The 13,424-nt window shown below is 45.1% G+C and overlaps 1 protein-coding gene across 2 annotated transcripts in view; it reads left to right on the forward strand.

The window, feature by feature from the left end:
- kat6a (K(lysine) acetyltransferase 6A) overlaps positions 1 to 13,338 on the forward strand; it is a 31,748-nt gene extending 18,410 nt beyond the window's left edge. For both annotated transcript variants that reach the window (XM_067520893.1, XM_067520894.1), the window contains exons 7-17: positions 225 to 541; positions 1,348 to 1,460; positions 2,203 to 2,318; positions 3,244 to 3,385; positions 4,096 to 4,257; positions 4,611 to 4,704; positions 4,862 to 5,093; positions 6,064 to 6,265; positions 6,358 to 7,056; positions 7,295 to 7,556; positions 7,675 to 13,338. In XM_067520893.1, coding sequence (XP_067376994.1) covers positions 225 to 541; positions 1,348 to 1,460; positions 2,203 to 2,318; positions 3,244 to 3,385; positions 4,096 to 4,257; positions 4,611 to 4,704; positions 4,862 to 5,093; positions 6,064 to 6,265; positions 6,358 to 7,056; positions 7,295 to 7,556; positions 7,675 to 11,039 — 5,704 coding nt within the window. In that variant the 3' untranslated portion in view covers positions 11,040 to 13,338. The remainder of the gene's footprint in view (positions 1 to 224; positions 542 to 1,347; positions 1,461 to 2,202; positions 2,319 to 3,243; positions 3,386 to 4,095; positions 4,258 to 4,610; positions 4,705 to 4,861; positions 5,094 to 6,063; positions 6,266 to 6,357; positions 7,057 to 7,294; positions 7,557 to 7,674) is intronic.
- The last annotated feature ends 86 nt before the right edge of the window (positions 13,339 to 13,424 follow it).

The raw sequence follows: 13,424 nt of genomic DNA on the forward strand, positions 1-13,424 counted from the left end.
TTTTCATTAATTGCCCGGCTTGAGTGCAGAAGTTGGCCAATGACAATTAATGACATTTTTCGATCGGCCCAATTAATAGGTCAAGAACTAATGTCGTCTATCTGCTTCACCAGAGTGCAGACAAAATGCAATGGCTATGTTGCATTATAAGTGGCCCCTCAGTTTGTGGTCTGGATGTACCCAGCTGTTTCAACTTCTGACTAGACTCCTTACCTCTTCTGTAGGCCAGGGCGGCCCTTCAAGAAGCTGGGTGGGCGTGGTCGACGAAAGCGCTCAGATTCGGCCAATTCCTCCTCCAGCTCTTCCTGCGAGGGTTATCCAGGGGATGACCGGCTGCTTTTTTCCATGCGGGAGGACGATGAATTGTCACAAAGCAGCTTGCGCTTCAACAACAAGACCAAGGGCCTTATCGATGCCCTCACAAAGTTTTTCACGCCATCGCCTGAAGGCCGCAAGGCACGGCAGGAAGTGGTGGACTACTCACAGCAGTGCCGCATTCGAAAGAAAGCCAGTCGCAAAGGAGAAGGAGATGACAGGGGGGGTAAGGATCGGCTGTGCCTTTCTGCTATTACACAGCTCTTCACTATTAATGCATGAGCTATTCAACTCTGTAGATAAAAAGCTTGGGTTGATTCATCAATTTATACTGAAGTGGCAGCCTCTTCCTGTAGCTTGTTTAAAATTTTGCTTTCAGATTTAAAAAAAATGTTCATAAGTTTAAAATTTTGAAATAGTTTGTCTCAATCAATTCTAAAAAATACTGGCCATTGATACATTTAAATGATGCACTGAAGATATGTATTTTGTTGAAATTGATACTTGATATGGATATGTCATTTTCAGCTAGAGAATTGTGCATCAAAATTGTAATTTTAAGTCTGCAGTTCTACTTCCACTGAAGTTTCTGGGGCCCAAAATGCAGAATACAATATATGCAACTGAACAAGGTACATTGGGAACATTCACCTTAAATTCCACCAGCACCGATTCCTGTGTTTTAAACCATGCAGGGTCGTAATTCAAAACTAATGATTCAAATCTTTCAAAGTTGATAGAAAGCATCATTGGTGGGTTAAACATTAAATATGCACCTCTGTTGATTAAATATACATCAATTACGTAATTTGTGTAACTTACCTGGCATAACTATGGACAGTAGGTAGTGCGTTCACCCAGATTATTTTCTAAGAATTAAATTTGATGCAAGTTACTCATTTATGACAATTATGATAACCTACACATGGTGTTTTAAGCCGCTTTAAACACAGTGATGCAGACATCTTAGCACCAAATCTTGTGCGCTTGCAACTAGACTTTCATTAATGTCTACTCTGTTTCAATTCCCAGACAATCAAGAAGGCAACGACTGGCGTGATGATGATGACAAACTGCCTGGTCACGAGAACCTGACAGAAAAAGACATAGAACTGTTCAGACACATCCAGGAGCTGGCACTACAGGTAGATAAGGAGGAGAGACAAAATAATAGGGGTGACTGCGGGACAACCACTCCACTGCACTATAATTAAAGTAGAGGGTTTTCATTTGATATTTGCTTGAGTTTCAGCTTGTTATCGATGATAAACCCTACTCCTTGTTTGGAATGGGAGGGCTGCTCAGTGTTACCGTTCACAACAACATAGGGACAACACAGTTAAGTACATGAGGCCTCTTCCAAGTCTCAGTTAAATGCATACAGTTAGTATTGGTGTCAAAGAACACCTAATATTTGATGGAGGGAACACCGAGATGCTGAAATGAAAATTGCCCTATTAATGCCTAGTGATTTACCCGAGAGCCGGTGTTTGAGATCGTACTAAATACTAGTTTGGAACTGAGGCATCCACAGCGAACGCTACAGACACAGTAGAAAGAGTTAATGATGTATTTAAAAAAAGACCAATGTGATTATCAAGTCTGAGTTGCAGGTGGTTCTGTTCTTTACCTGACCATCACAAACAGCAGGCAGAGATGTCAAAATCATTTAATATTTTTAGACTGTGCACTTGACAGCTCAACACTAATGTTGGCAGTGCTTTCTCCACCTGTCTTACTGCAGTGTTAGATCCTATGCCAGTAATCCCTGGTGTGTAATCTGTCTTCCTGGTCTGTGATGTTCTGATCCCGCCTGTGGTAAACCTGGACTTGACCTTCCATGTCTCACTCGCTCTGTTTTTTTTTCTCTCGTTTTCCATCACACAGAAAGTTGGTGTGACAGGTCCACCAGATCCTCAGATGCGCTGTCCATCAGTTATTGAATTTGGCAAGTTTGAAATCCAGACGTGGTATTCATCTCCCTATCCACAGGAGTACAGTAGGTAAGCTTTGTGAAACTGTGTGAAGGTTATGTGTTTTATTGTGAAAGCATTTAGAGCATTATTTTGCCTCCAAGGAAAGTTTTTGTGTATAAAATGTTGATGCCTACTATTGCATTCAGATTCATTAGAGCAATCCAACACGACGTAACACTGCAGGAGAAAAGGGGAGAGACACAAATGTTCTGTTGCATTGTGTAAGCAGTTAGCTGATGGCATCTGAAGAAGGTTGTCAGCTTTTTGGAGAAGCATTCTTCTTACAATACTTAGCTGTCTCCATTCTTACTCCATCCCTAAACAGTAGCTTGATTTAACCTCTCATCACACTCATTGCTGCAGGAAATGTAATCTGACTATAATCATGTCAAAGTTTAGTGCAAATAAAAAAGCCACATTGAAGAAGGGTGAACTTGCTGCCAAAATGACTCCATCAGTTTACAAAGGGCTGTAATGTATTTCGGTCATTTTCCTGCTGGAAGACGTAGAAATCCTTACCACTGTAATAGGGCTCACTTATAAGGTTATTTACAGTACCACCCATTTTGGCAGGTAACCAACCAGAGCCAAAAGGAGATTCACACTTACTATGCACAAATCTAAACTAAGCTTACAATACTATTCTTACTAAATCAACATTCATTTGGTATTTGAAAACTATATAGAGAGAAGCTTAAGGTGTCAATAAAAGCTTTCTGACTCCCTCAGATTTTTTTTTTTATTGGAACCTTTAAAATGCTGTTTAAACTGATCTACTTAAAGAACAATATCTATAAAAAAAAAATCTGTTTACAGTTACTTTCATTATTAATGACAGCCTTTCTGTAAAATAGCCAAAGTAAAAGACACGCAGTATGAATATTAGTTTAGTGACATTTTACCGATCATTCCATGTCCTTTCATATTGCTTTTCTTACTTTACCCATTCCAGATTACCCAAGCTCTACTTGTGTGAGTTCTGCCTGCGCTACATGAAAAGTCGCAGCATCCTATACCAGCACATGAAGAAATGCAGTTGGTTCCACCCCCCTGCCAACGAGATCTACAGGAAGGATGATGTGTCTGTATTTGAAGTGAGTAGCATTTTAGAAATGTGGACTGAATCATTTAGACATGATGTAATTAAGCTGTTTTAGCCATTTCTGAGACTTTCTGTGAGTTCGGACTCAAGCCATAGTAGCCACCTTTAAAAAGTACAGTCATGGTACATTTTTGACATACATGCAAAAAAAGACATGTGCAATACCCTCACTCTAGCTTTACAGTGTGTGTGTGTGTGTGTGTGTGTATATCATTCCAAATCCTAATGAGGATTTATTGACATGTCTGCCTACCAAAGTGGAATATTATATTATTAGGTTATAAGTACTGATTTATAGTTAACATTTTGTGGGTCTATTAGCAGAGTAGCAAATTCATTCAGGTGGTGAATTAACCCACAGTCTCCAGACCCTGGAGACTGTGGCTACTGCACCCCCAGTTTGTCTCCTTTGCAATCCATCCTCAATCAGAGGAGAGCAGAGATAACTGGTGAGCTCCCAACCTGAACCTCACTCCTTCTCTTTACTGTGCTTTGATTCTGTCCTCCACCTGCTCTAGCTGCCAGGGCCTCCAGAGACACAGCTGAGATCATTGGCTGAAACTAACTTCTCCTCCATTCACCTTCAGTTTGCTTCACAGCTCTCTCACGGCAGACTAAAATGCTGTCCAGGACTGTTTCTGTGACAGAACTCTCAAGTTGTCATTGTCTTGTTCTGATGTGTTTCTTCTAATCCTACAACAGGTTGATGGGAATGTGAGCACAATCTACTGTCAGAACCTGTGTCTGTTGGCCAAGCTGTTCCTGGACCACAAGACCCTCTACTATGATGTGGAGCCCTTCCTTTTCTACGTCTTGACCCAGAACGACAGCAAAGGCTGCCACCTTGTCGGTTACTTTTCTAAGGTATGGTTATAATACTTCCAATATCTTTCTTAGAATATCTTGCTCTTTAAATTGTAATCATCCTACATAAACCTACTTAAAGAATTACATCACCCAACTCTGGTGTATTCCACCCGTGATATTGTGTCCCATATAAGTACTGGGTGATGTAAGCTGTGTTGCCCTCATTGGAGTTGGCTTGAACAGGTGCCCCTATTAACATGCCATCTTACTGCCAAAACACAGAAGTTAGGAAGCGGACGCAGCACTGGCAACCCCCTGCTGTAAACCCACACAGACTCCTGTAATGTGTTTTCATGGTTTTTGTTATTACCTAATGGTGAAGTGGGTCTTTGTCTTTCTAAATTCTCCAGGAGAAGCACTGTCAACAGAAATACAACGTATCATGCATCATGATTCTTCCACAGTACCAGCGCAAGGGCTATGGACGCTTTCTCATTGACTTCAGTAAGGGTTTTCAGGCTTAATTCAAGCACGCGACAAAGTCTGTTGATTCACTGCCTTTGATTGACAAAATGTATTTATATGCACCCTTTTATATTTTATTTAAACACTTTTTACATCTCGTAATATTAATCTTTTGTTAATTTGTCCCTCCCTGTAGGCTACTTGTTATCCAAGCGTGAGGGCCAGCCAGGATCTCCAGAGAAGCCTCTGTCAGACCTAGGTCGGCTTTCCTACATGGCCTATTGGCGGAGTGTGGTGCTGGAATGTCTCTATGAGATTCGTGACAGGCAAATCGCCATACGACAGCTGAGCAAATTGACAGGAATCTGCCCACAGGACATCACCACCACTTTGCAGAGCCTCAATATGCTGGAGCAACGGGGAGACAGGTCAGAGACAGGACAGTTGTATACCAAATTATTTTTAGGAACATAATAAATGGCACAAAGATGCCCTACAGTGGTTCACATGTTTGTCAGCGCAGTTGTTGCAGATTAAAGATACATTATCATGTAAAGCTTGTAATTCGCAAGCGAAGGGTTACATTTCGACCTTACAAAACACAATCTGGACAGCAGCCAGCTTTCACTTTCCATATAACAAATCCTGGATTTAAAATGACTTTAAGAATAGAACATGTGCTCATAACCTCAGTAATAATCCATAGATGCAGTGTGATGAATTTAAATCCCAGCAATAATCAAGTCTTCTCCTTCTACCTTAATTTGTTGACGTCTCCTTTATTATTATTATTATTAACGATTCAGACAGAGGTGTTATTGTTATTTTTTTTCATTCAATTTCAAGCACTGGTAACACTGTTTTTAAATAAATTGTTAAACTTTAATACATATTTTTGCTGGATCGCTGTCCCAACAGTCCTTTTGCCTGGGTCCCACACTGTGAACGTAATGCACACCAGTAACTGACATGAAAACACATCAGCGATATTTGGTAACTAATATATTAGCAGTCACAATTGCTTAACCCAATTGCAAATTAAGTGTATAGGCAAAATTTGCAAACTTTCAGCTGATTGCAATAAACAACAAAGATAACTTGCAGTTTCAAAATTCCCGAAGAAGCTCAGCCTTTTCCTTCAGCAAATAGTATTCACCGTACTGTGCAAACTGAAACTTGAGTGCCTGTCGCCACCAAGTCTTGATGCAGCTCTCTTGCATTCACTCGTGTTTTTCTCCACCTGCTTCCACTGAAATCTCATTGCCTGCCTTGATGGGTTCCTTTTTAAAAACATCACCATATACACGACAATATTTGTCTCATTTGTCCAAGTATACATGTAGCAAAGCATTCATACAGAGTTGATGTACACTTGTTTCGTTCTGCTGTGTTTTTTAGGTTGGTCCTGGTGCGAAGAGAGAAGGTGGTGGCTAGCCACATGGCTCGTCTCAAAGCTCGGCCACGGCAGCTGGAGGTCGACCCCGAGTGTCTCCGCTGGACTCCTGTTATTGTCACAAACACTGTGGTCTCTGACGCTGATGGAGATGATGATGATGACGATGAAGATGACGAAGAACCACGGGAAGACAACCGCAAGGAGGTAAGTTAAATAATCTTTGTGGAAATTATATATTTAATTTTAAAGTTGCTGTGGGTTATTATTCAAGTTTTGATGTTTATTTCACTTAATAGATGAAACCAAGTCATAAGGTTCCCCCAGTGTCCTGGCACATGCGTCAAGGGAAGAAGAGGGGGGTGGGGGAGGAGGAGGAAGAAGAAGAGGAGGAAAGGAAGGGGTTCCTGGAGTTTCCCATTGGCCAAAGCTCTCCAACTTCCCCTCCTGTGCGGTATCCAGCACCTGTCCCAGAACCAACACGACCCCCTCCCCCAACCAATGGAGAACGTAGACCAAGGGGCCGCCCACCCAAAAATTGGCCGTGGGGCAAGGGGAAGGATAGTACACGGGTGGGACGGCCACCAAAGGTCCGCCCAATGGGGGATGATGACGATGATGAAGAGGACAAAGCAGAGGGTGGGAAAACCACAGGCTCTGCATGCAGCCCTCCCTCCTTTTTCTCCCTGGATAGACAAGCAGAGTCCCCAGCCTTTTACTCTCTGGACGTGGCCAGGCACCCTTCCATAACCCCCACACGAAGAGGGCGGCCGCCGAGAAAAAAGAGAGGTCCTAAGCCCAGACTGACAGAAGGGCCTGGAGAGGGGCTGGTACAGTTTCCTGCAGTTTCCAGGTTAAATGAGCCTCCATCTGTCAGGAAGAGCATCTTCAGTGAAAGCAGTGAAGAAGAGGAGGATGACGACGATGAAGATGATGACGAGAGGAGAGAATGCTCTCCACCCATTCTCACTAAGCCTGCCATGGGGCTCAAATGCAAGGTAAGAAATAGTATTTTGACATCAGAATTGAAACTCATTTGTTATCTCACACAAACATTTCTAAAGAAGATTTTTTTTTAAATTAATTTTCATTTGTATTTGAAACTAAATTGACGTCTTTGCCATGAGATGTACTGTTATCTTCTAGATGCCATTAGGTCTAGGTGCTGTAATTCTATTGTCAATTTTAAGCAGCGTTTCAAATATACATCCAATTCCCTGTCCTGTTTGTACCTAGAAGCCCCTGAGGAAGCGCCGCTTTCGCCAACGCAGCCATCCTCACAGCAGCGTGGTGACAGAGACTATTTCGGAGACTACAGAGGTCTTGGATGAGCCCTTTGTAGACTCGGACTCAGAGAGACCTATGCCAAGGCTAGAGGAGGAGACACCCCTGGGCCACCCACTGCGGCGTTACCCCCCAGCCCGTTCTGCTCTAAGGTTCTCTGACCCAGCACCTAAGAGGGGTCGGCCCTCCAACCTCACAGATTCAGAGGAAGATGGTGAGCCGGCATAGTTTAGATGCCAATCATGGCAGAATTTAGCCAATCTTGGTCATATATACAGAAGCATATGTGCTGCATATTTCTAACAATTGCTTATCTCCTTACCTCCTATCAGAACATACACCTGTACTGCAGCCTGTTCCTTCTTTGCCAGCAAATCCATCAGAGTCTCTAGCAGCCAACGCAGACATCCCGGTTAAGAAGAAGAAGGGCTGGCCCAAGGGAAAGAGCAGGAAACCACTGCACTGGAAGAAACGGGGACCTGGAAAACCCCCTAGTGGTGGGCTTGACCAGCGAGCAGCTGCAGACAACCAGGCTCTAATTGGAGATCCCCCACCCACAAAAATTAAGATGAAGCCTGGCCGCAAGCCCAGGAGCTGGTACCTGCAACGGGCCCAGGAGGAGGCAGAGAGGCAGCAGCAGGAAAGACAAAGACTGTTAGAGCTGCAACTGGACAAAGATCCCCAGCTGCTCCAGACTGATGATCGTAACAGCAAGCGAATGTGCAGAACCAACCCTGACAGAGACCACAAAAATAAAGACTCTGATGAAGAAGATGACTATCTGCCCAAGCCTGTTGAGCAAAAGGTGCCTAAAAGGCGAGGGAGACCGCCCAAGAACCGCACCCTTTGCCAGCCCCCACAGCCTGCCCCCAAACCATCTAACACCTCTGAGCCAGAAGAGGAAGAGGATGAGGAGGAAGAGTCTGAAAGAGTCTGGGAGGAAGACAAACCCAGTTGTCCACCATCTCGTCCCCTCCAGTCCCCTTCTTCGTCCTCTTCCACCTCAGGGCTCCGGGCCCCACAGTCCCGGCCTCAGGACACAGATATGGGTGACGGGGAAGAAGATGATGATGATGAGAGAGAGGAAGAGGAATGCGCCAGCATGGGTAGTGGTGGCGTTGGTATGAACCGGCGAACAACAGTCACACCAGGTTCTGGAAGTAGGCGAAGTGAAGACCATGATGCAGATGACGAAGGTGATGGACACTTAGAAGACAAGAATACCAACAGTGGTAAAAAGAGAAAAAGTCCGGAGTCAGAAGATGAAGATGATGAGGAAGATGAGGAGGAAGAGCCTCCCTCCCGTGCAAACTCTCCTCCCGTCAAAGAAGAACCCCAAGGTGGAGAGGCTTTTTTAGAAATGGAGAACAGCGTGGCCCGGGACTATGTCAGCAAGCAGGAGGAGGAAGAAGAGGAGGAGGAGGAGGAGGCTGAGGAGGACGTGCAGGAAGCAAAATGTCGGCTTTCTTCTGCCGACCCACAGCAGGAAGAGAGGCTGCGCAGAGAACAGGAGGAGTCTGCTGCAGCTGCTGCAGCAGTGGAAACAGTTACTTCCATGTCTGTTCCCTCTGAGCCCATGGAGCTCCAACCCCTGCACCCGGACGACAAAGATGTCACCCTGTTGATGGAACCCCAACACACACATCCGCACTCCCACCCTCACCAGCACTCTGACTTCAAAGAAGAGCTGGCGCACCATCACCCACACCACCCCCATCACCACTCCAATGAGCTGGACCTAGAGACTATGCAGGCTGTCCAATCCCTGACACAGGGGGAAGCCCAGGATGAAGAGACTGAACCCCAGGCACACCATGGTGCTTACCAGGATTGCGAGGAGACGCTTGCTGCCTGTCGGACCCTGCAGAGTTACAGCAACACAGGGGAAGCTGAGGAGGAGGCCCTGGCCTTAGTGGAGGAGTGTGGAGCCTCCCAACACAGCAGCCCCCTCCCGAATCCTCCAGTGCCGACCCTACCCAGTCAATCTGTGCGCTCTGTAAACAGTCCAGGGTTGTCCTCAGGCATCATGGACACAACACCAGCAGGACAGAGGGGAGGAACACCTGGCCCCACTGGAACAGGGGGCGGTAGTGGTGGTGCTGGAGGAGGCTACACGCAGATCACTCCAGAGCATCCCAGTTCTCTGTCGGCCCCATCTCAGCAGAATATGGAGACATCGCCAATGATGGATGTGCCGTCTGTGTCAGACCACTCGCAGCAGGTAGTGGACAGTGGCTTCAGTGACCTGGGCAGTATAGAGAGCACTACTGAGAACTACGATAACCCCAGCAGCTATGACTCCACCATGGGCGGAGGGGGCAACGGCACGGGGAATGGAGGGAACGGAGGGGGAATGTCATCTGCTGTAGTTGCAGGAGCTTCCACAGCTTCCTCATCATCAGCCTCCTCTTCGTCAAGCTCAGCCACCCCCTCCTCCTCCTCCTCCCAGTCTAACAGCTGCTCCTTTGTGCCAGCGCCCAGTCTCACATCTTCCACAGGAACAGGGGGATCCCAGCTGCCAATGGCCAGCTGTAGCCTCATTCAGCAGACAGGACCAGGGCCCAACAGTGGACCAGGTGCTACTAATGTAGGCAGTGCTGTGCCCCAGCCCCCACCACCCCCACCACCATCCAACACCCCCAGCTGTGGCATTAAGTCTCCTCAGAGCTGTGGTGTGATAGAAAGGCCTCCCAGCACCAACCAGCAGCAACAGCAACAGTCACAAAAAAAGGTTCCTCAGCAGCAAGCTCCTAACCCCCAACCACCATCAGCACCACCACCTCCACCTCAGCAACAACAGCAAGCCCTGTCCCAGTGTAGCATGGGCAATGGCTTCGCCTCGACACCCATGATAATGGAAATCCCAGAGACTGGAGGTGGAGGAGGGGGACGTACCCTTTATGAGCGTATGGGGCAGGACTTTGGCACAGGGGGCTACCCCCAGCCCTCAGCAACTTTCAGCTTGGCCAAACTCCAGCAGCTCACCAACACTATCATGGACCCCCATGCCATGCCCTATTCTCACTCAGCTTCTGTCCCCTCTTACGCCACAAGTGTTTCTCTCTCAAATCCAGGGCTGGCCCCTTCGCCCCACACTTCCCTCCCTCAGGGCCAGCCCACCATGACCCCACCTCCTAACCTTAGCTCTGGCTCCATGAACCTGGGTTCACTGCAGCTGCAGTGCAACATGCCCACCACCAACATTGGTCTGGGACCCCCGCCACACACTCAAAGGCTACAGGGCCAGATGGCAACAGTCAAAGGCCATATTTCTATCCGGTCCAAAGCCACTCAACAGCTAGCCCCAGCCCCACACCAGCAGCAAATTTATGGACGCAGCTCAGGAGCTGTATCAATGCAGGGCACGCCACGCACCTTAGCAGTGCAACGTGGCATGATGCCAAACCTCATGCCCACGCCGGCACCATACAACTCCATGAACATGACTCCTCTCAATGCCATGTCAGCCGGCTACCGAATGCCCCAACCCATGATGAACAGTGGTTATCACGGCAATCCCCCTTATATGAATCAGCCAGCTCAGTACCCCATGCAGATGCAGATGGGCATGATGGGAGGGCAGGGTTACCCACAACAGCCTATGCAGTCCAATCACCATGGCAACATGATGTACACTGGTCCATCCCATCACAGCTATGCTGGTGTCCCAAAACAGTCACCTTACATGAGCAGATGAGCAGCGAAGAACTGAAGGAGACATGGGGCCAGAGCTGATACTTGCTGTACTCTAAATGTCCATTACTCCTGTTCACCCTCTCCTGTGCCTCAGCAGGCATGAGGTAGTGACGGTGATGGAGACAGAGAGGATCTTTCCTGTGTTTTCGTTTTCTCCCTTTTTCTTTGGGCTTGTTTCCCCTCCGAACTGGCTGCTTATGGAAGCAGATCAGTAGGATTCGGGGTATGTGTGTGTACATGGACCTCAGCTGTGCCATGGGGCATCAGGCAAGGCCTTCACAGGCCTCTGTAATGTGGCTTCACACAGGTCCAGAAGTCCCCTCCTCTTTATGATGTGCAGAAGGAGAGTAGAGAGGACAAGAATAATGAGGAAGATACACAGTGAAAGACAATACAGGAGTACCTTCCATTATCAGACTGCAAATGATAAAATAGTGGTTAACTGAATATATTCAAACATGCACACAATCTTTTAATTGATATAGGAAGCCTTACCTTGAAAAAAGACAATGAATCATTGTAGGCAAATCTTGTTTTGTTTTGTTGAACATAATGTTGAACCTTATTTTTGTTGTTGAATACATTTTTTTTCTAATTTTCTTTTTCTGTTTTCTTTTTATATTTGTGTGCTGTCCGACCTCTTATATGCTTTGGTCTTTATATATGTGCTTTCTGAAATGGTGATACACACCCACTTTCTGTCTCTGAAAAACCCAAACATCTCTGTGGCTACTTGATCAGATGGCTTTTCACCTAGTTTCCAGTAAAGCATAGGAGCGGGGCTTCCGGTGTTGGAGATGTTGAGCTGTTTCTAAAGTCTCTGTCTTCCCCGATGGATGGTTTTGTACCAAAAACACAGCAAAGACACAGAAGAGAGATGAGCACATCACAGTCTATTAAATGTCCATAAATTAAACAAGTAGCATTATTTTCGAGTTTGCTGCCACTCTTAAAACATTCAGATGTAAATATTCAGGTACTTCCCAATATGCAGCACACATATACAAACACACTGGCTAGCTGCCGCCAGTTGGCGGCTAGCTCAGGAAAGTACAGCATCCAGTTGTTCTTGTCCACACTCCAATGACAGATGGTTTAAAATCTCTGCCTTTTTAAGCAGTTTAGAGAACGCAGTACAAATGTTGAAATTTCCATTTTACTGCTTTAAGGAAAGTCTGTTTACTATATCTGACCTCCCCTCTGTAAATGTTAGTGACCCAGAGAGGTCCAGAGTCTGCGTTTGAATAATGTATTCTGTTAAAACTGTACTTTTTATTCCTTTTCTGCAAAATTCTGCACTTGCATTGGCTAGAAATATGGCAGCAGACCGTTAGCGTTTAAGAAAGGTGCCTAAATGCCTGATCTAGTGCATGGTTTGGCCCTCACAGAGAGGCACACTCGTATAAAAGCAGGGTCGGAGGCGAGCAAGTGTTCCAGGTCCTGCTAGTTATGGCATTTAACTGGCAGGAATAAAACGGTTGACCTTGTGACTCCATGTACCAGTATTCAAAGTCAAAAGAGGAGTTTTCATTTTCTTACAGACTTGACATTGCATACTTTATTTGTGTGTATTGTTTGGTTCTGTACTTATATTTTTATTTTGTTTCTTTCTGAATTTTATCAGACTGGGCAGCTTTCTTTTATGACACAAGCTGACTCTTTTCAACTTTAGAAAACCTATTGTAGAGAAAATGTTTTTTCTATAATATAAAGGAAATTCCGACATTGATATTGGTACTGTCATTTTTTTCACTTCTGTTTCAGGAAAAAAACTACATATTTTTTAGCTCGCCTCTTGGGTAATAATTACTAAGAAATTCAAAATTTAAAAAAATTACCACTCACTTTTAGTGACTTTAAGATGCCTTTAACCTCTCCATTCCATCTCATCTCTAGAGTTTTTCTATCTTTGTGTAGTATATTAATGCTATTTTAAACAAAGGGACTACAAATATCTAAAGGTCACTTGGCATTTTTTTTTACTTGTGTGTGTATAGGATGACTTCCTTACATTTAAGAGGCATGTAAAATGAGCTCAGTATATTTCTGTCTGTTTATATCGCTTCCCTTTTTGTATCCTTTGTAATTGTACATGTTGCGTTGTATGGTAAGAGAGTGCAAAATAAAGAGAGGAGTGACAGCTGGGCTCATAGTGAAGGTTGATTTGTGCTCAGCAGCCACAACTCTACTCTGCTCCTGTATGTATTTCCATTTATTCTTTTTTTTTTCTTTCTTAGCAAGTACTTTCAAAGAACTCTGTACATTTTAACATAAAATGAAAATAAATTATGTTGAGCCATTCATGTTTCACTAGTTTCCTGAGTTTCAGATCTACATTTAAATTTAAATGGATATTTGAAATGCTTATGAAAGTGCCTGCAACATG

The sequence above is a fragment of the Channa argus genome, chromosome 11 (genome assembly GCF_033026475.1).
Source record: "Channa argus isolate prfri chromosome 11, Channa argus male v1.0, whole genome shotgun sequence".
NCBI classification, from domain to species: Eukaryota; Metazoa; Chordata; class Actinopteri; order Anabantiformes; family Channidae; genus Channa; species Channa argus.